General features: G+C 47.8%; 2 protein-coding genes across 5 annotated transcripts; both read left to right on the top strand.

The window, feature by feature from the left end:
- The first annotated feature begins 919 nt into the window (after positions 1-919).
- Positions 920-11894, top strand: Il17re (interleukin 17 receptor E). Its single transcript, XM_076841216.1, has 15 exons — positions 920-1119; positions 1459-1474; positions 3604-3701; positions 3940-4099; positions 4199-4338; positions 5571-5639; positions 6573-6639; positions 7569-7744; positions 7830-7877; positions 7961-8006; positions 8142-8296; positions 9977-10045; positions 10531-10582; positions 10657-10755; positions 11251-11894. Exons 1-15 carry the CDS (start codon positions 988-990, stop codon positions 11877-11879), a joined length of 1956 nt encoding a protein of 651 aa, XP_076697331.1. The 5' UTR covers positions 920-987; the 3' UTR covers positions 11880-11894.
- A 1227-nt stretch (positions 11895-13121) lies between these two features.
- On the top strand, positions 13122-27758 carry Il17rc (interleukin 17 receptor C). 4 transcript variants are annotated; one of them, XM_076841209.1, is made up of 18 exons: positions 13122-13476; positions 13760-13781; positions 14180-14332; positions 14583-14657; positions 14753-14862; positions 16411-16522; positions 16853-16897; positions 19329-19441; positions 19632-19691; positions 21339-21393; positions 21474-21655; positions 21749-21799; positions 22935-22980; positions 23135-23256; positions 23523-23582; positions 24295-24343; positions 26761-26856; positions 27097-27758. In XM_076841209.1, the coding sequence occupies exons 1-18, from the start codon at positions 13372-13374 to the stop codon at positions 27726-27728; spliced, it is 2088 nt and encodes a 695-aa protein (XP_076697324.1). In that variant the 5' UTR covers positions 13122-13371; the 3' UTR covers positions 27729-27758. The 4 variants fall into 4 exon arrangements, with proteins under 4 accessions (XP_076697324.1, XP_076697323.1, XP_076697326.1 ...); XM_076841208.1 differs by having other exon boundaries at positions 19302-19441; XM_076841211.1 differs by lacking the exon at positions 16853-16897.
- Positions 27759-27799: the final 41 nt, after the last annotated feature.

Genomic DNA, 27799 nt, shown 5'->3' with positions numbered 1-27799 from the left:
TGATCAGGCTACTGAGGGTTTTTAGGATTAAGTCGCCGAGGGACAAAAAAACAACCTCAAAATGCTTTGAGTATACTGAGTATGCCCCCAAACTTTCCTTCTACTGTGGGTGTCACCAATATTAGGGCTGAAGCAGCTCAAGTACTCCATGAGGGGGAGGAAGCTGTGGGATGATGGGGAGGGTCCCCACATAGATTGGAGCCTTGTCAGCCTTTTCCTGCACCGGAAACCACAGGAAACCAGGTCAGTGTGTGAGGCCCGCTCCCTTTGCTCCAGGGCTCATCTATGAGCTCTGGGGCTTCCTTAGCAGGCTGTACTGTTTAGTGGGTCCTTGAAGCTGGAGAGCCCTTGACATGAAACCCTTTGCCCAAAAAGTCTAATGGGTAGAAAGAGCCAGCCAGATGGGGGAACCAGGGTAACATTGGGGCATTTAAGATTTCTGTGCACCCTGTAGTGTCTTTTTCTTTTTCTTTTTTGCTCAACTTTAAAATGGTTTGTCACTCACCTCTAAATTTTCAGCATCCAGTGTAGAGTAGTGCTGCTTAATAGCTTTATTAATTCTCCAGGTGAGGGGAAGAAGCTTGTGTCTATGGGAGACCTAAATTCAAGAGCATGTTAATGGATGGGTGTTTAGGTGTAGGAGGGGTTAAGAAATGGGTAAGAAATGGGTACACCATCCCCCAACTTGGTAGTGGCCCCTTTCCTGTTATTTCTCTGCCACTGCAAGAGCCCCTGATTGTTTCAGATGGGAGCGAAAGGTTTTCTAGGGAACAAGTAACCCCAATCCCTTTGCTTGGAGAAGGAATGTGACCTAGCCTGCTGGTTAGGATCAAGGAGGAGCTTTGGGGCAGGGCGGGGCCTGGGCAGGGTAAGGCGAGGGTTCCTGCTGGTACCTTACTCCTACTCCCGCTGCTGCACAGCAAGGCCCTGCTGCCCACCTTCAGGCCACAAAGCCATGTCCTGGGTTCCCTGATCCCCCAGAAGCCCATGGAGAGCCCTAGACCAGCAACCCTGCTACTGCCTCTCCTACTGCTGCTCATCGGCCTCTCTGCCTCTTCTGGGATTGGCTGCCCCCACCTGCCACACTGGATTACCCACTGTCTACTAGCCTCTCACATGGTAAGGTGCCACTGCTACAGGGAGCGGGGGACACCTGCCTGGCACAGGCATAAAGCTCCCCACTCCTCTACCTGCCAGTTCTTACTTCTCTGTCCCTGTGTTCTTGTGGCAGCCACAGTGTGTCCTCTAAAGTCTGGAAGGGATTGTCAAGGTCCTGGTGTGTTGAGGGCCTGGGCAGGGTGGAACTGGGAAGAAAAGAGCCACGGTGGAGGGCTTTTAGCCATGGAATTAAGAACTGGATAGTTCCTGGCAAAGAGCCCAGGGAGAATGCTTCTTAAAGGGAGTATCTTCTATTAATACCTCTTTTCTTCTTTTTGCTGCTGGGCCCTGTGCCTTCAGGACAGGAGTTTTCCTGGTGAGTCTTATTTCCTGTCCCACTAGTGCCTCTTACACTCCCTTTTGTTCTATATCCCCAGTGAGCCCTTTATTGTACTGTTTGGTTCCCACCCTGGGAAGTAGCATAAATCAGTGCAAAAGTGCAGGACAGCCTGGACTTGCACGGCAGTTTACCCCAAACTCCATGAGTAGCCTCTTTTACTTAAATCCTCTTCAGATTCTGAGCTATATAGTAGTAGTGGAGAACTGATTATACCACAGAGACAGTCTTTCTTCTGACCTGTGGGGAGGATTAAGTGAGGAACATGGATACATCTAGTAATCCATGAATGTGGTTCTTCCCCTTCCAGTCCTTTATTCATAATAATACAAAACTAATTATACAAATAATACAAAACTAATCCTTCATATTTTATAGTACATTCTACTTGGCCAGGCATTTCCTCACATATCATCTTACTTGATCCTAACAACAGCCCTGCTTTATGAATGAAGAGGCAGATAGGTAGGTCCCATAACTTGCCCACAATCACGTGTCCAGGATGTAAATGTCAGAGTTCAGCATGAAATCTAATGGTTAAAAATCATCATCATCATCATCATCATCTAATTGGTCTGAAGGAGGAGGGACCTCTTTTTTGAGGGACCTCTTTACACCCTGTCATTTCCTTTCTTTTCCATCTTGCATAGGAAATTCTGTGCCTGCTGTCTGTCATACCAAGTTGGCTCTCCTTCTCTCCACAAAGCCAAGGCATGCGTGGGTCTGGTACTGGCCCTGCTGTTTGTGCCTGCATCAGGTATCAGAGCCCTCAGGTATGAGAAACAGCCCAATGGAGGTGTGAACTGGGGACCTTTTTTTGGGTGGGATACTTAGGCTGAGGCAAACGGGACCTGTCATGGTAGAACAATTGTCAACCTCAACAGGGACTTAGAGCATCCTCAAATATTATACCATGACTGATATCCACAAGTCTAACTGTATGATTCTGTGAAGGTGTTAATCTCTTCAATCAATTCAAAATTTGGGCATTTCTATTAACTTGAAGTTATTATTTCCTATTTTTTTAATTTTTATTTTTTAGGTGTAGATGAACACAATACCTTTATTTTATTTATTTATTTTTTATATGGTGCTGGGGATCAAACCCAGTGCCTTACACATGCTAGGCAAGTACTCTACCACTGAGCCACAACCCCAGCCCCATTACTTTTTATTTTTAAGGTAGGATATTCTTTTTTTTTTCAACTATATTTTCATTGCCTTGCATGGTTACATACTAAATATTCATATGCTGCTTAAAAATTAGAAATTTCTAAGTTTTCACTATTAGAAATAATGCTACCTTTGATCCAGGCATGGTGGTTCATGCCTGTAATACCATTTATTCAGGAGTCTGAGGCAGAAACATCACGATTTTGAAGTCACTGGGCAACTTTGTGAGACCCTGTCTCAAAACAAAAAATAAAAAGGGCTTGGGATGTAGTTCAATGGTAAAGTGCCTCTGAGTTCCATTCCCCATTACAAAAAAAAAAAAAAAAAAAAAGAAGAAGAAATAATGTTACAATGATCTATTCTGAACATGTGCATGTATCACTTTTTCTCTTCTTAATAAATTAACTTTTTTCATTATGTCTTACTTTTTTATATAAATATTTATTATATTTTTAGATGTAGATGGACACAACACAATGCCTTTATTTTTATGTGGTGCTGAGGATCAAACCCAGGTTTCGCCCGTGCTAGGCGAGTGCTGTACTGCTGAGCCACAATCCCAGCCCCTCATTATGTCTTACTTTTGAGGAATAAAGAAGCTTGGCATCATTATGCTTCTTGATAAGATGATTTACAATCTGAGTGTGGTGGCATATACCTGTAATCCCAACACCTCAGGAGGCTAAGGCAGGAGGATTGAAAGTTTGAGACCGTCCTTGGAAATTTAGCAAGACCCTGTCTAAAAATACAAATAAAAAAGGTTGAGTATATACCTCAGTGGTAGAGCATGCCTGGGTTAAATCCTCAGGACCACAAAAAAATAAATTAAATAAATAAATAAATAAATTACTTATTACCCAACATTGGACCACATCTCCAAATAGGAGAGAGGCATTGAAGCCTAGATACTAAGTATGTCCTCCTCCCCTGTGCAGGCCTTCAGAGGGCCTGGTTCTACCTCTTGCTGCTGAAATCCAAAAAGTCTTACAAGTTCAAGTCCTCTCAGAGGCACAGGATGCCAGCATCTTCTCAGGTACTCTCTCTGCCAGTTTCAGCCCTGCCATGTACCCCATAGCCCTTTGCTTCTTAGTCTCTCATTTTGTTCTGTAGCCACATGAGGGAAGTTGAAAATGTGGAGATTGCACAGTAAGGGAAACTAAGGCCAAAAGAGGTTGTTCAACTTGCCTGTGGTTCCTCAGGTTCCAGAGGCACAAATAGAAGCCAGATTTCCTGATTCCTGACCTAAGGCCAACCTTGTTCTCTGCTTTCAGTGGAAGCTGCTAGGTAGCTGCACCCTGTCTGAGAAGGACCATCATATTTCCATCCCTTCCCCAGACATCTTTCAGAAGGGGCTGCGCTCTAAAAGGACCCAACATTCGGATCCAGAAGTAGTGGAGAGTCTCCCCAGACCAGGTTCACAAAGGAATGAAGGTAGGCGTGGGGAACAATAGGAGTTTGCTTGAGTTGTGTAGTGCTACCCTGCTAAGCCCAAGTGACAGCCCAAGTAACTGAGTACCTAACTCTCCTCAGGACCTGAGTTCTCCATTGATTTTCTGCCTGAGGCACGGGCTATTCAGGTCACCATTCCTCCAGGCCCAGAGGTCAATGTGCGTCTTTGCCACCAGTGGGCACTGGAGTGTGAAGAGCTGAGAAGTCCCTTTGATGCCCAGGTATGGAGTGTCATCCCTCTGTAAAGCAGAGCCAGATCATGCTGGGTGCAGTGGCACATACCTGTAATGCTAGCTATTTGGGAGGCTGAGGCAAGAGGATTGCAAGTTCAACACCAGCCTGCTCATTGGAGACCCTGACTCAAAATAAAATTTTAAAAATGCCTGGGGAAGTAGCTCAGTGGCAGAGCTCTTCCCTAACATGTATTAGGCCCTGGCTTCTATCCCCAGCACACATGCACAAAAAGAACAAGAAAAAAAGAAGCTAAAACACCCAGTGCTATAGCAGATGATTAGAGCAGGGAGCAAGGTCATTGTCCCAGACATATTGAGGTGTCTAGCATTAAGCCTTCTTTGGACTAAATAGAAAAAGCAGGGGTCCTGTTACTTGGGAGGAGAGAAAAAAGAGGGGCAGATAGAGTCCTGGAGCGACCAGGAATGATGAATAGCAAAATGAGTATGTTTTGTACCCCCAATAAGACCTTCAGTGTGATTCAGCTTGCATTAGAAGCCTTTTCAGGGCTGGGGTTGTGTCTCAGCGGTAGAGCACTCGCCTTGCACGCACAATGCCCTGGGTTCGAACCTCAGCACCACATAAAAATAAATAAGTGAAATAAAGGTATTATGTCCAACTATAAATAAAAAATAAATTTAAAAAGAAGCCTTTTCAATTCCCACAAGAGGTTCTTCTCAAGGGGAACAGAGTGGTGACATGTCTTGATACCCTCCTTTCTCTCATCCTTTGTTCTGCCCCCCAGGGAATGAGCATTCCTTCAAACTCCCTGCCCTTGCCCTAACATCTCACCTCCACCCCCAGTTTCCACAGATGTCATGTGTACAGTTAATACAATTTGCACAGACTGATGCCATACCCCATAGGCCCTCAGCACTCTTCATTTATTCAGTGGTGTTGATAACTCACAACTTCTCTCTGATATTAGTATATGGATTAACTTAATTAATGCTACTAATACACTGTCTGGCATATAGTTGGAGCTCAATAAATCCATATTCCTTTTCCTGTCTTTTTCCTCCTCACTCCAAGTAGAATACCTAGAGCAAATGGTCAGAATACAGAACAGAGACCCTGAGAGGAAATTTTTCAGTGTAAGAAATAAATGCCATGTAAGAGAAAAATAGAGTGTGTGGGCCAGCTTCCTCTTGCCCTTTTGTTCATGGTTCCCATATGCTCTTTCTCAGATGTCTCTTCTGACCCTTTGCTGTCTCATCAACAGAAAATCGTTCCTGGGGGCCACACTACAGACTTGCCTTATGAATTCCTTCTGCCTTGTCTGTGCATAGAGGTGAGCAGAGGAAAATGTGTGGGTTTTCGGTGGCTCCTCAGTCAAGCATCTCTCCAGTAAGTCAGGTTTTTAAAAAAACTGGATGGGGCTGGAGGTGTGGCTGAATGGTAGAGCACTGCCCAGTATGTGTAAGGTCCTGGGTTCTATCCATAGCACTATTTAAAAAAAAAAAAAAGGAAGGAAGGAAGGAAGGAAAAGATTGAGTGTGACTGAGATGCTTAGGATGACTGGTACCAGTGGGGTTGTGAGCCATATGTGGTTCAAGGTGGAAGGGTCCTGCTGAAGGGTGGAAGGGTGATCCAATCAGCCTCACCCAGATCCAGCATTCCCTGTGCAGATCTGGCTCAGCCTATAGAGAAAATACTGTGTGTTCTGGGGAATGTTCTAGCCCCAAATTCTTCTCCCATCTACCCCTCCATTATAATCTTCCACCTTTCTGTATAAGTCTGAGGTGCTAGCACAAAACCTTGTTTGGATTAGACAAAAAAAAAAAAAAAAAAAAAAAGGGGAGTGTCACTGCAGAGACCAGACAGCAGGCACAGCAGAGAGCTGGAGCAATGAGCAACTGCTAGGTTGGAAAGCAGTTGGGTACTTGGGCAATTCAGAGTGAGGGTAACAAAGGGTACTGGGCACCTTGGGAATGGTCAAGGCGGAGGCCAGGGCAGGTGAAAGTTGAGGAAGGTGAGCCTTGTGATTTTCTTCTTGCTGGGACTAGTTCTCTCCAGGGAGAAGAGGTATCAGCCCCTCACATGCTGATCTCTCTCATACTCAGGAGTTCTTGCCCATCTCTGCCCACACCATACCCTGTCTACCCTCCATGGTACCCTGCTGGCTTGGGTAGCTTGCATTACAGTAAGGTAGAACCAGAATGAGTTTTAGGTCTGAGTGATGCAGGGAATGCCATTCTCCTGACTCTCTCTCCCATTCCCCCAGGCATCCTACCTGCAAGAGGACACTGTGAGGCGCAAAAAATGTCCTTTCCAGAGTCAGCCTAAAGCCTGTGAGTGCTTCTTGTATGTACTGTAGTGCGCACACACCCTCTCTCTGTTTCTCTTACACACCCATCACACACACACACACACACACACACACACACACACACACACACCACCTGTATTGGAGGAAGCCCCAGAAGGCATGCAGGCACTTCCCCCTGCAGTTCTGTCTGTGCATCAGCCTGCCAATAAGCCTAGGGTACTGAGCATTGTAGGACTGTGAAAAGGTCAGATGAGGTCCAGGATGTGGTCCTAAGAGGTAGAGTCAGAGACTTGGGTTCACCCCTCAGCTCTGCCACTTATTTTCCTTTGAGCCTTAGTGTCCTCATATATAAAATCATGGAACTTGTGCTGCTTCATTTTCAAACTATAAATCTTTAATAAAATATTACATGTGAAGATGGTCTGTGACATCTAAAGTGCTGCATGCGCATTGTCCTCCAGGAGAAACAGGACACTGACACAAGTAAGTAGCACCAGGCAGCCCACAGCACATGCAGGGCAGAGTTATAATTAAGGGCTAGGCTTTGGGACATAATCTCAGAAAGGGGACAAACCCATGAAGGCTGTTGTGAGCAGAGACATTCCCTCAAAAGATCTAGGACCTGAACTGGGTTCAGAAAATGGGAGGATTTAGAAAGAAGAGATGGGAGAGGAAGGCATTCCAGGTTCTGCAAGGAGCCTAAGCAGATTTCCAGCATGGAGTACAGCAAGGGGCTGGCTGGAATGGGACCAGGATGGAAAGAAGGATAATAAAAGGATAGAAAGGTAATCAAAGAGACTCAGAAGTAATGTTTACTCACTGAGTACCTATTCATGCCAGGAAACATGCTGGACACTCCCACTTCATCTCCTGGTGCCACTGGGATGGGGGCAGCAATATGGGCCTAGAACAGGGCTGAGGCCTTACTCTTTGACCCTGCCACCTGCCCAGATGGCTCCGACTTCTGGAAATCAGTGCACTTTACTGACTACAGCCAGAGCGATCAGATGGTCATGGCCCTGACACTCCGCTGCCCACTGAAGCTGGAGGCCTCCCTGTGCCAGAGGCAGGATTGGCATGGCCTCTGTGAAGACCTCCCCAATGCTACTGCTCAAGAGTCAAAAGGAGTGAGGACAGACCCCTTTCCCTTCACTGAGGTGGGCAGGCTTGGGACCCAGAGACCTTCCTAACTAATACTCTTCTCTCCCCCAGTGGTACGTTTTAGAGAAGGTGGACTTGCACCCCCATCTCTGCTTCAAGGTACAACCATAGGCAACAGAGGAGGGGGAGAGGGAGTGGGTGATTCCTGGAGCTTGCTGACTTGCCATTCCTGAATTTCTCAGTTCTCCTTTGAAAACACCAGCCATGTTGAATGCCCCCAGCAGAGTGGTAAGTCAATAAATGACCTCAGTTAGAATCCCCTCCCCATAGTTCACCCTTACCCAGCTGTGACTAAACAAACCCCAGTCCAGCCCTGACTTCCATGTTCATCATAGCCCAGCCCCAATCACCTTCCACAAACAGGATCTCTCATATCCTGGAATGTGAGCATGGACATCCAGGCCCAACAGCTGGTCCTTCACTTCTCCTCGAGGATGGAGGCCACCTTCAGTGCTGCCTGGAGCTATCCAGGTTTGAGGCCGGACACCTTGATTCCCCCTGTGTACAGTGTCAGCCAGGTATGGCCCAGCCAGGGCTGGCTCCACTAGGTCCTGTTGTTTAGAGCATGGCCCATACATCTACATGCCACCTTGGTGAGACAAATCCTGGGTGGGTGGAGGCAAGCAAAGCCCTGATTTCTATCTGGTTAATTTATTTACCAATCAGCCTTTGTTTAGCTGGTCCTCTGTCAGCCAATGGGTCCTCAAAGGGGCAATTTCTAAACCTTTCAGCTCCTGTACTGACACTCACCTTTCCACATTTAGCTATTCTCTAGTCCACCTGAACTGCTGCCACATTTCATATTAATGTCATCCCTGAACACAGCTCTCCTCTACCCACTCTCCTATTTCCTCAAGGCACCTGAGCAGAAGTTCTCTGATTCTCTCAAAAGTCAGAGCCCCTAGAAGCCAAAGTGTTCTCTGTACAATACTGTGAACAGATTTAACACAATATGTAGACTAAGAACAGTTTGACTAATAGACTCTCTTCTGTGTATATGATATAAAAACCACAATCAAACATACCCACAAAACCACAGCACCAAGCTAACTCAGTATGACTAGCTTATTCCAGTTGTTTCTTAAATGCTCACTTGCAAGTTATTTGTTTTGCATTATATATATATATATATATATATTCCCAAATAGACAGTGCTACTATGGTAGCAAACACATAGGGTTTAAGACCAAAATTATATGGGATAACCTAAAAGTAAGACCTAAACCCATTGACTCGTGTATTTCTGCAAGGTGTGGAAAAAGACTACCTTCTTTTTGAGAATCAAAAGGAAGATATAGTGATTTGAGAATCACTATATCACTATCTGCTTACAAGCTGACTGGAGAGTTGGGTCTGAGACAGGTGTGAGGCACTAGGTTAGAGCATAGAGGGTACTCCTCAAAGATGGAGACTGGTCAACCCCCTATTTCTCAGAACATAGAGGGGAACCACATCCCACTTGTAGACAGATAGCAATCATTTCTGTCCAATTCAGCGTGTGTTTGAGGACCTACTCAGTGCTCACCCTGTATTAAGCCCTGGGAGATACAGGAGAAGTACATAACACAGTCTCTACCCTTCAGAAGTTCACTGTCTAGTAATAGGTACTACCAAAAAATGAATATATACTGCAGTTTATTAAAAGAGCATTCATATACATATTGCCTTTTGGTGCCCTCAACCCATTAAAATATAAAGATTATTGCTCCTTGGGTACAAATGAAGAAACTGAGGCCCAGGGAGAAGAGGTAGTCATTTCCATGCAAAAATCAGACAGCTGGGATTACAAAGGCAATAGTTAAGCCTGAATGTAGGTTTTCTGACTCCATAACTCACATTCCTCACAATATTACCTCCTTTCTTGGGTGGGAAAGTAAAGGGAGCACATAGAATTAGCCTCTCTGGTTTGTGAGCTGCTGAAGGACAGAGACAATGTCTGTGGCCACCTTCCCCAGGGCTTGGCCCAGAGTAGCACTCAGAAGATGTGTGTTGTGTGACATCTTTTCAGGAGTTGAGATCTGGGAAAGATCAGTAGGGGCTGCAGTAGCCAAGGAATCTTGACTGAAGTGACACTTGGGTCTATAAACCTGGGTGGAATATTTTGGGGGTGGGGAGAAACTGCATAGGCAAAGACTCAGAGGCTGTACAGAGCCAGATTTGCTTCTATGGGACAATCATTCTGCTGTTTGTTCCTACAGACCCAGGGCTCAGGCCCAGTGAAAGTGGACCTTATCATTCCCTTCCTGAGGCCAGGGGGCTGTGTCCTGGTAAGGAATCCTCCTACCCTCACTCTGTGTATACTCCCTAGCATCTGCTCCTCAGGTAGTAAACATGGAAAATATAGTCTGAAAAACTGGCTTTAGCCAGAATAGTTTTTTAAATTGGATATGATTGTCCTATTTACATATTTTTTAAAGCTGTATTTCAGTTTTTTCTGGGCTCTATGTCCACATTTGGGCATGGTGACAATGGTCTAGGGCTCAGCAGTGTCTGATTGTTTCTGCTTTCCAGCTCCCTCCTGTAGCCCTGGCCAACCTTGTGAATTTACTTTTTGAGTTTGGCCACATCACACTTGCACTTGGCACCCCTGCCCTGTTCTGTGCCAGCCTGGGAACTGGCACACACACAGCCTGAACTGGAGGCATGCCCTAGCCAGTAGGGACTTCCCTTCTTGTCCCCACAACTCCTCACCCAACTCCCCCTGGAAGGCAGGGATGTTGTGGCTCAAAGGGCAGGGGCTCTGTGCCCTCAGGTGTGGAGATCCGATGTCCAGTTTGCCCGGAAGCACCTCTTGTGTCCTGATGGTGAGTTCTTGGGAGAGAGCTAACAGAGGTTGGGCGCTGAGGAGCTGGGTTTGGCCTCACCCTGCTTGACTCAGTCTCTCATAGACGCCTGGGGCTCTTGACCCTGGCACTGCTGGGCCTCACCACCCTACTGGGCGTTGTTCTGGTCTTCACCTGCCGGCGCCTACTGCCAGGTATGTTCACCTGGGGGTAACCAGAGGCTTCAGACGTGCTGGCTCCTAGGTTAGTTGCTCCCTCCTGTCCGCCTCCCCCCCCCCCCGCCCGCCAGCCAGCCAGCCAGCCAGCTCCGGACCTGTGCCCCTAAGTCTCTCAGGCCCCCTAGTGGGCATAAATGGTTAAGGCAGAGCAAAGGGTCCTCTGAGTAGGTTGTCTCGGTACCAAGACAGTGGGCCAGAGGCCAGGGGGGCAAAATTCCAGTCTGCACGGAGCTTGCCAAGTGTGGTGTGCTCCATAAGGTGTGCCTTTATTTAATTAGCCCACAAGAACCTTATGGGTCCAAGCTGCCCTAGGTACTGACTCTTCAGCACAGATAGGAGACAGCGGGGCGGGGGGTGGGGATGGGGGAGTCACTCTACTGTGTAGCCGAAAGGCTGGGGAGGAGAGGGCCGGCTGTCCCTTGCCCTCCCCCGCCCCGCCCCACTCTGTTCAGGTGTTGCTCCCGCCCTCAGGCCGGGGCAGAGCGCGACTGGTGCTACTCCTGCACGCAGCGGACTCAGAACCTCAGCAGCGCCTAGTGGGAGCTCTGGCTGAACTGCTTCGGACAGCGCTGGGCGGTGGATGCGACGTGATTGTAGACCTGTGGGAGGGGACACACATGGCACGAGTGGGCCCATTGCCGTGGCTCTGGGCGGCGCAGGCGCGCGTGGCACGGGAGCAGGGCACCGTGCTGCTGCTGTGGAGTGGCGCAGGCCCTGGTCCCACCCAAGGCCTGGATCCTGGCGCCACTTCCCTGCGCACCTTGCTCCGGGCTGCCCCGCGCCCGCTGCTGCTGCTCGCTTACTTCAGTCGGCTCTGTGCCAAAGGCGACATTCCCCAGCCGCTGCGCGCCCTGCCGCGCTACCGCCTGCTCAGAGACCTGCCGCGCCTGCTGCGGGCTCTGGGCGCTCGGCCTTCCACCCGAGCCACCAGCTGGAGCCACCTTGGGGCTCAGCAGTGCTTGCGTGGCCGTCTGGAGCTGTGCCGCCAACTAGAACGTGAGGCCGCCAAACTCAACTGCCAAAGCTCGGCGGGGTTCCACGGCAGTCCCAGATGTTTGTGGCCACAGCCTGTAGGGGCACTGGCTGGAACCCCAGAATGAGCCTTTGGACCTGGATTCCTTAGGGGATCTCTTGAGGACTATTGACAGAAAAGCCTTCTTGTCTGCCTCCTAATCCAAGAGGCCTAGCCTGGGCCTCATGGTGTTGGGTTTCCTTTTCAGACTTGCCTGCCTCTTACAAACTCAAGGGGAAAGAGGTGCTCTTCAACTGAGAACTCAGACCCAGGTTCTGATGGAGAGAGGGCCCTCTTCCCACTTGAGCTCTCTAAATCTCCAGGAAGAGCTGTCTGCCAGGGCTCTAGTCCATGCTGGAGGGGATGGGGCAAGGGTGGTGACTGTAAGAGCTGTCAGTCCTTCAGGGGTTGGAAGAAAACCACCTGGGGCCAGGGTTCTCCATATTTTTTGGTCTAAGGGAGGACTCTCGACTAAGGAAAAGTTGCTTTCGTCCTGGGTGACAAAGCTAAAGGTGGAGCAGGATCCAGAGATCCAGAAAGATGAATAAAAGTGTACATTATAAAGGAAGGAACACAACATGCTTCTCTAGTATGGCTGGAATGCCAAGTTGGGAGAGGGTCCCTGTGAGCCTGTGAAGTATGGGGGACATGGGGTGTATGGGGGGGTTGTATCAGTTTGTGAGTCCAAATCTTCTGCCTGCACATCTACACCCTTGACCATGCATTCTCACAAGTAGTGCCTGGGCAAGGCAAAGGAGGACCAAGCAATCTCCTGGATCCTCACAGTGATTCTTTCAAGAGGAGGGAGGAGAAACACAGGCTTTACTAGGTGGTGTGTTCATCCTCCTGTGACTAGCCATGGCAATAGCACAGGCAGGACCCCGGCCTGGCTCTGGGTCCTGTTTTCCTTCCCCCGTACCATTCTTGAGCCTAGTCTGGGCAGTGGGGAAAAGACACTCTCTGGTACCTTTTAGAGCTCCTGTCCCACAAAGGGACAATGAGACCCAGGAAAGTGTGGGAAAATGGACCCGAGGTATCCCTAAGAAGGAACCCATTGGCCCTGGGATCTCAGGTTCACATGGGAAGTGGAAGTGCCCCAGGATTGCCCAAGCCCTGGGCTGGATTCAGTTGGAGCTCCTTTTTAGGACTCCCAGGATGAGTAGGAATTCCCTTGCTCAGCTATGATGCTGCACTGTCTTTCTGGGGTCCCCTCCCAGTCAGGTGTCAGCTATGGAGGAGGAGGAGAGGCCACCATCCCAGTCCAAGACTGCTAGAAGCCAGGATTGGTGTGGGTGGGAGGGACAGGGCGGGGCGGGAACAGCCGGTTGCCTGCTGGGAGCCAAATCGAAAGCACTCGGCTGGAACTGGGACTGGAGTCAGGGCTCCCAAGAATGGGAGCTCATAAGCTCTCAAGTGCTGGGACCCCTGAGACTGGGGAGGGATTCCAGCTCCACTGCCCACAGACACTGGGCTGAGTGGGGGCTGAGTGGGGGCTGGGATAGGGTGTCTGCCCCCCCCCCCCCCCCCGTGGGGGTGGCAGGACAGGGCCCCAGGCCTGGGTGCTTCCTGGCTCCTGGAAGATGCCTGTGCCCTGGTTCCTGCTGTCCTTGGCATTGGGCCGAAATCCCATGGTCGTCTCTCTGGAGAGGTTTGTGGGGCCTCGGGATGCTGCCCGCTGCTCTTTGGTGAGTCGGAGGCCCTGGGACGATTGGGGAGGCTCAGGGTTCAGGCTACGGCTCATCAAATCCTTAGTCTGGCTCCTGTCACTGCCACTGCCACCAGAACCGCCCTGGCTGGTCTGTCTGGTATGGATGGGGAAAGAGAAGAATAGGAAGGGGGCTGGTCCTGTCTTCTTCTGGAGGGAGACTTGAGATAGAGAGCCTCAGAAAGAGGTGGAGGGGTCTTGGGCAGGGGACGTTGCTTAGACTTGGGGGTATAAATTCTGACTCTACTTTCCCTCCCTTTAAGGGCCTCTCCTGCCACCTCTGGGGTAAGTATCTCCACTTTTTTTTTTTTTTTTTTTGGTAATAGGGATTTAACTCAGGGGAAAACTTGACACTGAGCATATCCCCAGCCCTTTTTTGAATTTTATTTAGAGACAGGGTCTCCCTTAGTTGCTGAGGCTGGCTTTGAACTTGTGGTACTCCTGCCTCAGCATCCCAAGCCGCTGGGATTGCGGGTATGTGCCACCATGCTCGGCAGTATTTCTTCTTTTATAGAGAAAAGAACTTTCCATGTTGATGAAAGGGAGAGAAACCTTCCTAGCCCCATGCCTACTCTGCTCACCCTCATCCCAGGAAGAGCTAAGCTCCTTGGTGCTCTGGGATGTAGGTACAACTAAACTAGGTTCTGAACAACTTCAGCTTCCACCCCACCCTTCATAAACAGATGGTGATGTGCTCTGCTTACCTGGGAGCATCGTGTCCACCCCAGGACCTGTGCTGGTGCCCACGCGCCTGCAGACAGAGCTAGTGCTGAGGTGCCACCAGGAGACAGACTGTGACCTATGTGTACGTGTGGTTGTCCACTTGGCCGTGCAAGGTGAGTGAGTCATCCTGAGACTGCATGTGTACATGTCAGCATGTCTAGCCCAGGCATGAGAGCCAGGGAGTATGTCGGGCAGTAATAAGCATCTTCAGTGTTGAGATGACTGGCCAAAGGACCCCAAGGTCCACCTGGTCTCTCGGCCTGGCCCATGCTTCTCAGCACTGGAATTTTTAGAAGGAAGCCACGCCCAAAGCCAGCCCAGAGCTGGGGATCTGATCTGGTCCTTGCTCTCTGGTCCTTCCAGAGCATTGGGAAGAGCCTGGAGAGGAAGAAAAATTTGAAGGAGCAGCTGACCTGGAGCTTGAGAAGCCTACGAATGGTAAGAAGAACCTGCTGGCCCAACTGGCCCTCACCAGGGTCCCTGGTTCCTGTTCACAATCCCTGGCCTGCCTGACACCTGCCTGTTGCTCACAGCCTCTCTGCAGGCCCAAGTCGTGCTGTCCTTCCATGCCTACCCTACTACCCGCTGTGTCCTACTGGAAGTGCAAGTGCCTGCTGCCCTGGTGCAGCCTGGTCAGTCTGTGGTATGTGAAACCCTCCTTCTCACAACCAGAATAACCACCTGCTAGATATGAATTCTAGAAAACACTTTCATATGCATTATTTCCCTTTGTGCCTCAGTTTTTCTGTCTGTAAAATGGGGATGAGAATATCCTACCTCATATGTTTGACTTTGTGAAAAACTACCAAGGAGAGTTCTACTATTTCATACCCTTTTAGCAGTACATGGGAGTTCTAATTGCTTCCCGACTTTGTCAACACTGGTATTGTAATTGTAAAATTTAGCCATTCTACTATGTGTACAGTGGTTTATCATTGTAAGTGGTTTTTTTCCTCTCTTGTCATTCTTCCTTCTTTCTTTTTTCCCTTCTTTCCTTCCTTTCTTTCTTTCCTTCCTCTCTCCCTCCTCTCCATCTCCCTTCCTCCCTCCCTCCTTCCCCCCTCTTTTTTTTTTCTCTCTCTTTTTTCTTAGTTGCCTGTAATCCCAGTTACTAGTGTGGCTAAGACAGGAGGATCACCAGTGCAAGGCTGGCCTCTGCAATTTAACAAGGCCCTGTCTCAATAAAATATACAAAAAGGCCTGGGGATGTAGCTCAGTGGTAAACTTCTCCTGGATTCAGTCCCTAGTGCCATAAAAAAATAAATTTTGGGGGTTATGACTTTAAAAAAAAATAGTCCTACTGCATACAGCTGGGTTTTCTTTGTTTTGTTTTTTTAGTGCTGGGGACTGAACCAGGGCCCTGTGCATGCAAGACAAGCACTTTACCAACTGAGCTATATCCCCAGCCCTACATATGGCTGTTTTAAGAATTAAATAAATTATTATCTGTAAGACACTTTGTATAATACCCAGTGCTGAAGGATATCAATAATTTTTTTCCTTTCTTTTGTAATATTGAGAACTATCCCCCATGAACGAGGCATTGTAATCACCCTTATTTTCCAGATAGAGAGACTGAGGCTTGGAGAGGCTTGTTTGTGGTCTGCATGCACTTCTCCAAACTCTTGAATAAGAATCCTGCCATCCCATAGTATATACACCTGGTTCAAGGTGTTGGGACTTCTCCCCGCCTCAGGACATCACACATGGTTCAAAGAGCTATCTTTGCTAGGGCCAGATCACTCAAACTCTATGACTACTCCTGCACACCCAGGCCCTAGCTGGAAAATTGTACAATGGGAGAAATTCTTAGCCCACCTCACTCCTACTAAGGCACTGGATATGAGAACCACTTCTGTAGGGAGGGGTGAGCCACATTTGTGCTGGGTATCTCATCAGCTTAGCTTTGGCCAAGTGGTCTAAGCCAGCAGAGGTCAGGGCAGGGACTGGGATAGCTAGAGCCCATTCTTGCCTTGCCCATGCTGCCACAGAGGATGTTTGCTTCAGAATTGGAGACCTTCAGTGGGAACTCTGATGGTAGATTTCAGGGTATTTGGTACAATGGAGTCATTGGTTAGGAAAGGCAGGTGGTGAGCAGAGTGGTCCATGCAGAGAAGCCCAATCCCTCAGTCTGGATTCTGAGCCCTTTACCAGGGCCTCTTTCCAGCCTTCTACCACCCTTTCCTCACAGGGCTCTGTAGTCTTTGACTGCTTTGAGGCTGCTGTGGGAGCTGAGGTACGAATCTGGTCCTATACTCAGCCCAGGTATCAGAAAGAACTCAACTTCACACAGCAGCTGCCTGGTAAGTGCCTGCAGAACCTCAGAAGCCCCACATCCTAGCTTCCGAGTTTCTGTCCCCTCCAGGCACTCCCCTCCTGCTTTTACCCTCTTTCCCATTCACCATTCATCCCAGGCAGGAGTCTGAGTTTGCATCCTCTCAAGGGACTAATTCAGTCCCTCAGGCTTCCTCTCCCCATGTAACAGTTTTCCAGCCCCTCGGGAAGAGCTTTGTGCACTGGATAGATGTGGGTAGTATTTAGGGGACAGGGTGTTCCCCATGGGTTGGATTGCTCCCCTTTCTGTCTTTGGTGCCCAGTCCCACTGGAGGCATTTCTGTGATCTCTCTCTCCAGACTGCAGGGGGCTGGAAGTCCGGGACAGCATCCAGAGCTGCTGGGGTAGGGGCTAGGGCCATTGGGCTGGGAAGAGGGAGGGGCAGGGTTTGGAGTTCATGTGAGGGACTCTTGGAGTTAGCTTCAGACTGGGGCTGCCACACTCACAGAGCCCATTCATTCATTCATTCATTCATAACACATGAAGTACAGCGCTGCTATCTGTGCCAGGCAATGGAAATAACAAAATTAATTTCTCACTTATAACAAATATTTATTCACACCAGGAACATCTAGAGTCCCAAAGCATTGTCAAGATTATGGTGGTCTCATCCATATATCAATTATAATAAACCTGTAATAAAAGCTAAGAAAGGCAAGTTTCTGATTTTTCTCTCCTGTGTGCACTATTCGGATTTTGCTTTCTTTTTTTTTTAATTTAGAAAAAAATTTTTTGTAGTTGTAGATGGACAGAATGCCTTTTTGTTTATTTTTATATGGTGCCAAGAATGGAACCCAGTAGTGCCTCATGCATGCTAGACAAGTGTTCTGCCACTGAGCTGCAGCTCCAGCCCAGGATTTTGCTTTTTTGTTGCTAGGTTTTTTTGGTTTTTTTTTGTACCAGGGATTGAACCCAGGGGCACTTAACCACTGAACTACATCCTCAGTGCCACCCCTTCCCTTTTGTGGGGGAGTACTGGGGATTGAACTAGGGCACTCAACCACTGAGCCACATCCCCAGCCCTATTTTGTACTTTTATTTAGAGACAGGGCCTCACTGAAGTTGCTTAGTGCCTCACTTTTGCTGACGGTAGATTTGAAGTTATGATCCTCCTGCCTCAGCCTCCCGAGCTGCTGGGATTACAGATGTGCACCATCATGCCTGGCTTTTGTTTTGTTTTTATTCTCTGTGTATAACATACATATAGAAAGGTATGTAAAGTGCATTAATTTTAATGTCCAGATCAATGAGTTTTTACATATATGTACATATATAAGTATATATGTGTGTGTGTCTGTGTGTATATATAGACACATACACACTACATACACATGCTTGCATAACTGGAACCCAGATCAAGATTTAAACACTGTGATTTTTTTTTTTTTTTTTTTTGGTACTGGGTATTGAATGGGGGGAGGATTAACCACTTAGCTACACCCTACAACCCCCATTTTTAAAATTTTGATACAGGTCTCACTAAGTTGCTCAGTGTCTTACTAAGTTTATGAGGCTAACTTTAAAATTGTGATCTTCCTGCCTCAGCCTCCCAAGCTGCTGGGATTATAGGCATGCGCCAACATGCCCAGCTAACACTGTGGTTTTTTTTTTTTTTTTTTTGGCAGAGATTAAACTCAGAGGTGCTTAACCACTGGACCACATCCCCAGTGCTTTTATAATTTTTTTTAGAGATGGGGTCTTGCCAAGTTGCTGAGGCTCTCTTTAAACTCATGATCTTCCTGCCTCAGCCTCCCAATCCACTGGGATTAATTGTGATTTTTTTTAACTATTAAATTTTTTCAACTTCATTTTCTTTTTGTTTCCTTAAACTTGGCCTGTCTCTTTGGCAATCCATAAAGATCCATCAGCACCAGGGCTTTGAAAACACAGATGCACATCCTGCATTTCATTTCTTGATTCATTCAATAGACATTGCTTCACTTATTCAAAAGATATTTACTGAATAATTACTCTGCACCAGACATTGGGGATAAATCAATAAACAAAACTGACAAAACTCCCTGATTTATGGAGCTGGGAGCGGGACTGGGGTAGGGGCAAGGGAGGACACAATAAACACATGGAGATATGAAGTAGACAGTAAGTTAAATGGTGATTAGAGCTGTGAATAAAATTCAAGGAGGAGGGATAGAAAGGTTGGGGTTTGTAGCAGTGGAATGACCTCATTCTAGTGAAGGAGGTGATGGAGGAGCCATTTGAGAGACAAGGGTTCTATGGGGAGAGAATAGCTGGTGCAAAGGGTCTGGGGTGGAAATATGTCTGGTATATTTAAGAAGCAGTAAGGAGGACAGTGTGTCTGCAGCAGAATAACTAAGGACATAAGTGCTAGAGAATGAAGTTAGAGAAGTCACAGTACCTAGATTGGGTAAAGACTCCATCTTTTACTGGGAGCTCTAGGGGAGGACCATATATGGGTTCTGAGAAGAGGAGAGTGGTTTGTTTAATAGAGGTTACAGGATCCAACTGGCTGCAGAAGAAGCAGCAGGGAGAAGAGCTATCCCAAGATCACATACTGGGACCTCTATGGGCTTGACCCTAAGTCAGTGGCTGGGGACAAAGTCTGGTCTGAAATGGAGATGCAGAGGACACACCCGAAGCAAGGGCCTCCTAGTGTAAGAGATTTGAAGGAGACCAAAGGGTCAGTTGGTAAGTATGGCCCAAGCTTAGGTTTGTAGCAGAGGTGAAGGAAGTCTAAGCTGCCCTCTTTCCCTGTGTCTCCCCCACCAGCCCTGCCCTGGCTCAATGTGTCTGCAGATGGTGACAGTGTGCACCTGGTGCTGGCCGTTTCTGAGGAGCAGCACTACAGCCTCTTACTGTACTGGAATCAGGTCCAAGGTCCCCCCAAGCCCTGGTGGCACAGAAACCTGGTGAGGCCTTTCCCTCTCTGAGTCCATTTTCAGTCCAAGCCAGTGCTTATACTAAGAATGTGCATGTCTTACCAAAGGGGATCCTTGAAGAGGACACACCCAAAGCAAGGGAACAAACATTGATAGGGGAACTTTTACTTGTCTGATTTCCTTGTTTTCTCCAACTTCTCTCCTTATGCTTTTCCCACAGACTGGACCACAGACCATTACCTTGAACCATACAGACCTACTTCCCTGCCTCTGTATTCAGGTAGGAGCAAAGTCTAGCAGGGCACCAGGAGAAGGGGACTGAGAAGATGGTGAGAGGGTAGATGCCACCTTCCTGGTCTTACCATCCTCTGTACTGTACTGTTCTTTGAGGTGGAGACTCCTCCTCCCTTGACCCTTACTGTGCTATATCTTCTGCCTATTATATACCTAGAATGCTCTTCCTGTTCCTCCATCCATATTACTCCTACTTATGCTCCATAGTCCACTCAGACATCACCTCCGACTTGAAGCCTTCCTCTGTTCCTTAATTTCCCTCTTTGTGCTCACATGGAGAGTAGAGTATATGCTATGGATTCAGACTGTTTTCAATCCTTGCTCTTGTCATTTGCTAGCTGTGTGATCTTTGAGGAGTCATAACCTCTCTGAGCCTGTTTTGTATCTGTAAAGTGGAAATATAATCGACCAACTTCATAGGGCTATTATTAGAAGGAAGTGCACCACATTCTGGCTTAAATTCTGATTGTACATTTAATTGGTCATCAGGTCCTATTCATCTGACCTCTCCACATTGTGTGTCTTTCATTCTCTTTCTCCCTGCTTCTATCTCAGTTCAGTTTGGGCCTCTGTCATCTTTCTGCTAGACTGTTTCAATAATTCCAGCCCCATCTCCCTTCCCATCACTTCTCTGGCATTTTGGACCCCATACTCAATCCCCAGTTGAACCTTCCCCACTAGGTGTTCCCCACGATTCCCCTTTATATGAATTTGGTATGTTCAGTGGAGCTATTTACCGAGGTACAACCACCTCTGTGCCTTTGCTCAGGCATTGCTCTCTCTCTCTCTGAACTGCCCTTACCCTTTCCCTACAACCAAATTTTCCCAGCTCATATGGCATCTCTTTCCCAAAGCTTTTCTCTAACCACCTGGCCTCTCCTAGCTCCAAATCCACTTGTACTTCCTCTTTCCTTCCTTGTGTATGTATCATTTCTTTTCATATTTGGACAACCATCAGCTGCTTCTTCTACATGATACTCAATATATACTCAAAAATGACTGATTTATTTCCTAATTTATGTACATATTTTATTGTGACTACTACTGTGAGTTTGTGATTTCCTTGAAAGCAAGCAAAGCTTATCTAATTTAAATATGATAACTTTGCCAGAGCCTTGCACAGGGCCTGGCATATAGTAGGTGCTAACTAATGAATGAATGAATGAATCTCTACTGCCTAGCACAGAGGTAGGACACAGCAGATGTTTAAGAAGGAAATGTTTGCTATAAGTTAACTGTCCTCATTGCCACACACAATGCCTAACCATATAGTGGGTGCTCTTAATTAAAAGTTTGATGAATAAAATAATAGGTGCTCTTTAAAAAATCTACTGAAAGGGCTTGGGGTATGGCTGGGAGGAAAGGTGCTTGCCTAGGACGTGTCCCCAGCACTGGGGGAAAATTGTTGAATGAAGATATTGCCATTATTCGGCAGAGTGTTTGCTGACAGAATGAATTTTTGCATCTCTAGAGCTTTGTAAAGGGTTGATAAGACCTGGTAAGTGCTTATGAAATATCAGCTGAGAGATTGTGTCCCTAGTGCCTAGCAGAGGACCCTGGCACTGGCTGGTAGAGGGTTGGAATGAGTTGGGTGAGTTGAACAGACCTGAGCAGATCCCTTTTTTCTTTCCAGGTGTGGCCCCTGGAGCCCGACTCTGTTAGGACCAGCTTCTGTCCCTTCAAGGAGGGTAAGCAGATCTCCAGAGGTGACATTGGGGTCAGCGGGGAACCAAGCCGGGAGCACCTTGACCCTCATGCCCTCCTGCAGACCCCCGTGCGCATCGAAACCTCTGGCACGCCACTCGGTTGCGGCTGCTGTCCCCACGGACCTGGCGGCTAGACGCGCCCTGCTCGCTGCCTGTGGAGGTGGTGCTGTGCTGGTGGACACCGGGTGGTGGCCCCTGCCAGCCGCTTGCCCCGCCCTTGCCCCAGGAGAATGTCACTGTGAATGTAAGCAAGGCCAAGGGCAGTGCCCAGGGTGGGGGATGGGAGGGAACCCAGGGGTTCATTTTTACTACCTGACCTCTTCCCTGCTTTTTGCAGAAGGCCAACGAGTTCCCGTTGCTGAAAGGCCACCCCAATATCTGTGTCCAGGTCAGAATGGGATACCAGAGCACTGGGTTTGGGGCCAGACACCACACAGACACAGAAGTCAGTCTTCTGCTTGTACTTTGTTCTTCACTCCCTAAGGCATAGTGGTTACCAGCTTCCTCTTTGGGAGTCCCCCAGTGGACTTCAGCTGTGCATGGGACCGTATGCACTTCACCTCTCTGAAAGTCAGTCTTCTCATCTGTTTAATACAGATGATAATAACTACTTCCTCCAGTTGTTATGAGGATGAAATGAGAGAAGTGCTTTGCCTCAGGGGCTGGCACACACCAAACACTCAATAAGTATAAGTTGCTTTTATTATTGCTCTCATAATCCCATTTCCCCATTTGTAGAATAGGTTGCTCTACAGCTTCAAAGGGTGGTTATATTCAAGATTTATTTATTGAGCATCCACTTTGTGCCAGGTACTGTTTTAGGTCCTATGATCTGCAAATGAACAAAATAAAAATGCTCCCTCCCCATACACAGAACCTATTTTCCAATGGAGAAAGGCAAATAAGATACCATAGTGAGTAAATTAAAGTACATAGTAAGTATGTCAAGGTGGAATACAAACACTACGGTAAAAGGTGAAGGATTGGGGCTGCAATTATAAATGGGGTTGTCAGGTGAGAATGGAACTTTCTCTTTGAGAAGGCACTTGGTTGAGAAGGGAATGTAATAAAGTGCTTGGTTAGGACATTAAAAGAGCTTTAAGATCAGGTGTGGTGATTAATGCCTGTACTCCCAGCAACTCAGGTGGCTGAGGCAGGAGTCTCACAAGCTTCAGGCCAGCCTCTGCAATTTAGCAAAACTCTCAGCAACTTAGATACTGTCTCAAAACATAAAAAGGGCTGGATATGTCATTCAGTGGTAGAGTGCTCCTGAGTTCAATCTCTGGTACCCATCCCCCCATAAAAAGAGCTTGAAGGGTCATCAAGCCCTTAAGTGCAGATGACTTTGCAAGGCTGAAACTGAGGAAGATGAAATTACTCCTAACCAAGGAACTTTGAAACCAGACCTGCCCAACCTCAGCTCCACAGTGCAGATTCCAACCTGGCTTACTCTTGTCTGCCCCTTCTCTTTTGTCCTTTCTGGCCTTGGCTTTCTGTTTTCTTGTGCCCTTAATTCCAAGCAGGTGAGCAGCTGGAAGAAGCTACAGCTCCAAGAGTGCTTGTGGGCTGGTGAGTGGGACCCATGGGGAGGCTGTGACGAGGCCACTGTAATAAGGGTGAACCCTGGAGGTGCTGGGGGTGAAGGTCAGGGCATGGGAGGGGGATAAGGGGCAACTCCCAGCAAGACTAGATCTTGTTCACAGTCACCTGTCATTCTTCCCAGACTCACTAGGGCCCTTCAAGGATGATATGCTGCTAGTGGACACACGAGGCCCCCAGGACAACAGATCACTCTGTGCCTTAGAACCCAGTGGCTGTACTCCCCTGCCCAGTCGGGACTCCACGGTGAGGGATAGTGGAGGCATAGATCTGTCCAGCTGTATCTCACCTGACTTCAAATTTTCACTCCACACACTTTGTGACAAGGCTTGTGCTAGTCTTGGGGGATGGATGTGTGAATATGTTCATATGGGGTGACTTAGACCTGGACCCTGCTCTGAGGCCTGTCAACTCTCCCAGCGGGCCTCCCACTCCAATTCTGCCCATCTGCAGCCTGGTGGTTTCCCGAGAGTTCTGATCCCTGGTGACAGTCCCCATTCCTTTCTTGGCAGAGGGCAGCTCGCCTTGGAGAGCAGTTAATACAAGATCTGCAGTCAGGCCAGTGTTTGCAGGTGAGTAAATGGCAAAAGGGCCTTGCCCTAATGCCCAAGGGCAATGGGCCTAAAGCTAGTCCTCACCTATCATTTGTATTTCTTTTGCAACTAGCCTTGGAGAGGTTAAGGGTAGAAGAAGCATAGTTCCTATCTCTGTGGAGTTCACCACTGGCTAGAGACCAGTAAACCAATACTTACACCCTCAGTGCTAAGTTTGGGGTCCCAGAGAGAGTTTCAAGGAAGGATCTCATCCTGTGGGTCAGATTTGGCATGGAGGAAATCCACCTAGAGAGTAGATAGCTTTAAAAAGTATAGAGTATGGGCTGGGATTGTGGCTCAGTGGCAGAGCACTTGCCTCACATGTATGAGGCACTGGGTTCGATCCTCAGCACCACATAAAAATAAATAAAATAAAGGTATCATATCTATCTACAACTAAAAAAAACATTTTTTTTAAAAGTGCAGATTATGGGCTGGGGTTGTAGCTCAGTGGAAGAATGCTTGCCTAGCATGTATGAGGTACAGGGTTCGATTCTCAGCATACAAACAAATAAAAGTCCATAAACAACTAAAAAATATTTAAAAAAAAATGCAGAGTAGAGTGCAGAAACTTACAGTGCGGGGGGGGGGGGGGGGGGGAAATCTGCATGGCCCAGGCTGGCCAGAAACTGGTAGATGTTGAACACCAACCTGGAAGGAGGTTCTGGACTTGGTTGTTTGTGTCTTGCAGTTGTGGGATGGTGACCTGGGAGCACTATGGGCCTGCCCCATGGACAAGTGTGAGTATTACAAGAGCTGCCCTTCCTCTGCATACTCGGAGCTAGAATCTTGACAGGGACCATTCCTGAGACAGCACATGCAATGGCCTTGTCCTTCCCTGCACTCAGATAAGTCAGAGGGTCATTCCTTTATTCAAAAAAATATGATGAGCCATATGTGGTGGTACTGGAAGATTGCAAGTTCAGGACCAGTCTCAGCAATTCAGTGAGACCCTGTCTCAAAATTTAAAAAAGAAAAAGAAAAAAGAAATATTTTAAATTTAAAAAGGACTAGGTGGGCTGGGGTTATGGCTCAGTAGTAGAGCACTTGCCTAGCACCTGTGAGGCACTGGGTTTGATCCTCAACACCAAAAACAAACAAAGGTATTATGTCCAGTTACAACTAAAAATATTTAAAAACAAAAAAGGACTGGAGGTGTAACTCAGTGGTAGAGCACCTCTGGGTCAATCTCCAGTACCACAAAAAACATAAGTGCTTACAGGGATGCCAGCATCACTAAAATGATACAGTCCTGCCCCCACTAAAAGAAGATAAAAGATAAGCCAAATAACCCATTACAATTAGTAACTATGAGCTACTGAATATTCACAAAAGTGTGAGCTTACAATAGGGTGAGCTATTGAAGTTACAGAAGCCCTCTAAAATGTTCAGTGCTGTAAATGCATATAATGGAGACCTACGTGAGATAAGGGGTTCAGAGAAGTTTATAGACACACTCTGAAGGCTGACCTAGGTGATGGGAACAGGAATACATTTTTATGAAGACTATGAGATACTTTTCTTGAGAAATTCCAAGGTAGTATGGATAGAAGGTCCTGGTCAGACAGATCTCTGTCATGAGATGAAGATGCAGAGACCAGGCAGGGAATTTAGATTTTATATTTACAGAAGCAGGAGCTTCCATTTTATTGAAGGGTTATAATAAAATGTGTATACATATTTTTAAATTTTTTCTTTTTTAAATATTTATTTTTTTAGTTGGACATAATATCTTTATTTTTATGTGATATATATTTTAAAACTTAGGGCTACAATTTTTTAAAATATTTTTTTAGGTGTAGTTGGACACAATGCCTTTATTTTATTTGTTGTTATGTGGTGCTGAGGATCGAACCCAGAGCCTTGCATGTGCTAGGCGAGTGCTCTACCGCTGAGCCACAACCTCAGCCCCTACAATTTTTTTTTTACATTTATTTTTTAGTTGTAGGTGGACACCATATCTTTTTTTTTTTAAAGATAGAGGGGGGGGGAGGGAGGGAGAGAGAGAGAGAGAGAGAGAGAGAGAGAGAGAGAGAGAGAGAATTTTAATATTTTATTTTTTAGCTATCGGCGGACACAACATCTTTGTTTGTATGTGATGCTGAGGATCAAACCCGGGACCCGCTACCACTTGAGCCACATCCCCAGCCCCTGGACACCATATCTTAATTTCATTTTTAGTGGTGCTGAGGATTGAACCCAGAGCCTCTACCACTGAGCCACAGCCCCAGCCCTCTTTTAATATATTTTTAATTGTCAATAGACCTTTATTTATTTATATGCAGTGCTGAGAAAGGAACCCAGGGCCTCACACATGCTAGGCAAGCATTCTACCACTGAGCCACAACCCCAGCCCTAAAAATGTATATTTTAAAAAGATCTTTGAAGATGCCACAGAGGAAATGGATTGGAAGCAAAAAAAGATGGACTGGGGGGCTGGGGATATAGCTTAGTTGGTAGAGTGCTTGGCTTGCATGCACAAGGCCCTGGGTTGATCCCCAGCACCAAAAAAAAAAAAAAAAATGAGATGGGTCAGTGATACCAGGTAGGAGGGTACTAACAGTCAATGGAGACAGGAAGGTCAAGGGCCAGTAACCCTAGGCTTGGGGGACAATGTTAGCTAACATTTGAGCACTTACAATGCTTGGCATCCTATAAACACTTCATGTGCAACTCTATTAAGTTGGTACTGCTGTTATCTCAATTTTACAGCCATAAAAACTGAGGCAGAATGTAAATTCACTTACAGAGGTTCGCCTAAATAGATGGAGTTATGTTAATGCACTGGCTTTGATTATGTGTTTTTGGCAATGACTTCGTTTCTTTTTGTTTTATTACTATTTTTACTTTTTGTTTTTTAATCATATCATTTCTGTACTCCTGTTTTTCATCTCTGTGATGTGGGGTGAAAGTGTAAGATTTTGCTGAGCATGGTGGCTTGCACCTGAGGCCAGCCTCCACAACATTTAGCAAATTAGTGAGACCCTGTTTCAAAAAACAAAAGGATGGGTGGGGTGGGGGTGGGCGTGTAGCTCAGCAGCAGGACACACCTGGATTCAATCCCCTGTATACCGACAAAACAAAACATAAACAAACTAAACAGAAAAAGAAAGTGTAAGGTTTTCTAACTAGCCGTTTTCTTCCTTGGCTTTCTCAGACATCCACAAGCGCTGGGTCCTGGCGTGGCTGGCCTTCCTTCTCTTTACTGCAGCGCTGATCCTCTTCCTCCTTTTAAAAAAGGATCGCATGAAAGGTGAGTGCTTCCCGGCTCCCCAGGAGGAGGGCCACAGTGGGCTTGAGAGTTCCACGAGGGAAGGGGCGGACGAGCTCACTGGCTGCCTAGGCCCTCTCCTTCCCAGGGTGGCTGAGGCTCTGGAAGCAGGACCTCTGCTTGGGGGGTGAGTGTGAGCGTGCGTGGCCTAGGACTGACTGCACGCAGAGGCCAGACCGCTAGCTTTCTCATCTCTGCCCACACCTCTGTCCTTTCTCGTAGTGGCCGCTAGGGGTCGCGCAGCTCTGCTCCTCTATTCCGCTGATGATGTGGGCTTCGAGCGCTTGGTGGGCGCGCTGGCGTCGGCGCTGAGCCACCTGTCGCTGCGTGTGGCCGTAGACCTGTGGAGCCGCTGTGAGCTCAGCGCTCAGGGTCCTCTGGCCTGGTTCCACGCACAGCGGCGCCAGACCTTGCAGGAGGGCGGCGTGGTGGTCCTGCTCTTCTCGCCTGGGGCCGTGGCGCTGTGCAGAGAGTGGCTGCAGGATGGTGCAGCTGCGGCCCCAGGGGCGTACGGCCGGCACGACGCCTTCGCCGCCTCGCTCAGCTGCGTACTGCCAGACTTCTCCCAAGGCCGGGCGCAGGGTCGCTACGTCGGGGCCTGCTTCGACAGACTGCTCCACCTGGACGCTGTACCCGACCTGTTCCGCACAGTGCCGGTCTTCTCACTGCCCTCCCAGCTACTGGAGTTCGCAGGCGCCCTACAGGGGCCCAGCGCCCCCCATCCCCGGCGGCTGGAGGAGTGGGCGGAGCAAGTGTCCCAGGCCCTGCAGCCCGCTCTGGACAGCTGCTTACAGTTCCCGGGAGCCCCGGAGCTGAGGCGTGGGATGGAGCCTGGGGCGGGGAACTGGATTTGAATAAACGCAGACGCTATTTTCCTATCGTCATTGCCCACACGTGCCTCTGTGGCGGAGCAGCTAGGCTGGCA

Source organism: Callospermophilus lateralis, chromosome 20 (genome assembly GCF_048772815.1).
Source record: "Callospermophilus lateralis isolate mCalLat2 chromosome 20, mCalLat2.hap1, whole genome shotgun sequence".
Taxonomy (NCBI): domain Eukaryota; kingdom Metazoa; phylum Chordata; class Mammalia; order Rodentia; family Sciuridae; genus Callospermophilus; species Callospermophilus lateralis.
Note: the sequence above shows the minus strand (reverse complement) of the source record. Positions and strands in the feature narration are given on the sequence as shown.

Coding starts and splice junctions, on each gene's coding strand:
- Il17rc (XM_076841208.1), top strand. CDS start 13,372: ATGCCTGTGCCCTGGTTCCTGCTGTCCTTGGCATTGGGCCGAAATCCC. Junction 16,523..16,852: donor CTTCACACAGCAGCTGCCTG/GTAAGTGCCTGC, acceptor CTCTCTCTCCAG/ACTGCAGGGGGCTGGAAGTC. Junction 21,394..21,473: donor CTTCTGTCCCTTCAAGGAGG/GTAAGCAGATCT, acceptor GCCCTCCTGCAG/ACCCCCGTGCGCATCGAAAC.
- Il17re (XM_076841216.1), top strand. CDS start 988: ATGGAGAGCCCTAGACCAGCAACCCTGCTACTGCCTCTCCTACTGCTG. Junction 8,297..9,976: donor CTGTGTACAGTGTCAGCCAG/GTATGGCCCAGC, acceptor TTGTTCCTACAG/ACCCAGGGCTCAGGCCCAGT. Junction 10,046..10,530: donor GGCCAGGGGGCTGTGTCCTG/GTAAGGAATCCT, acceptor CTGTGCCCTCAG/GTGTGGAGATCCGATGTCCA.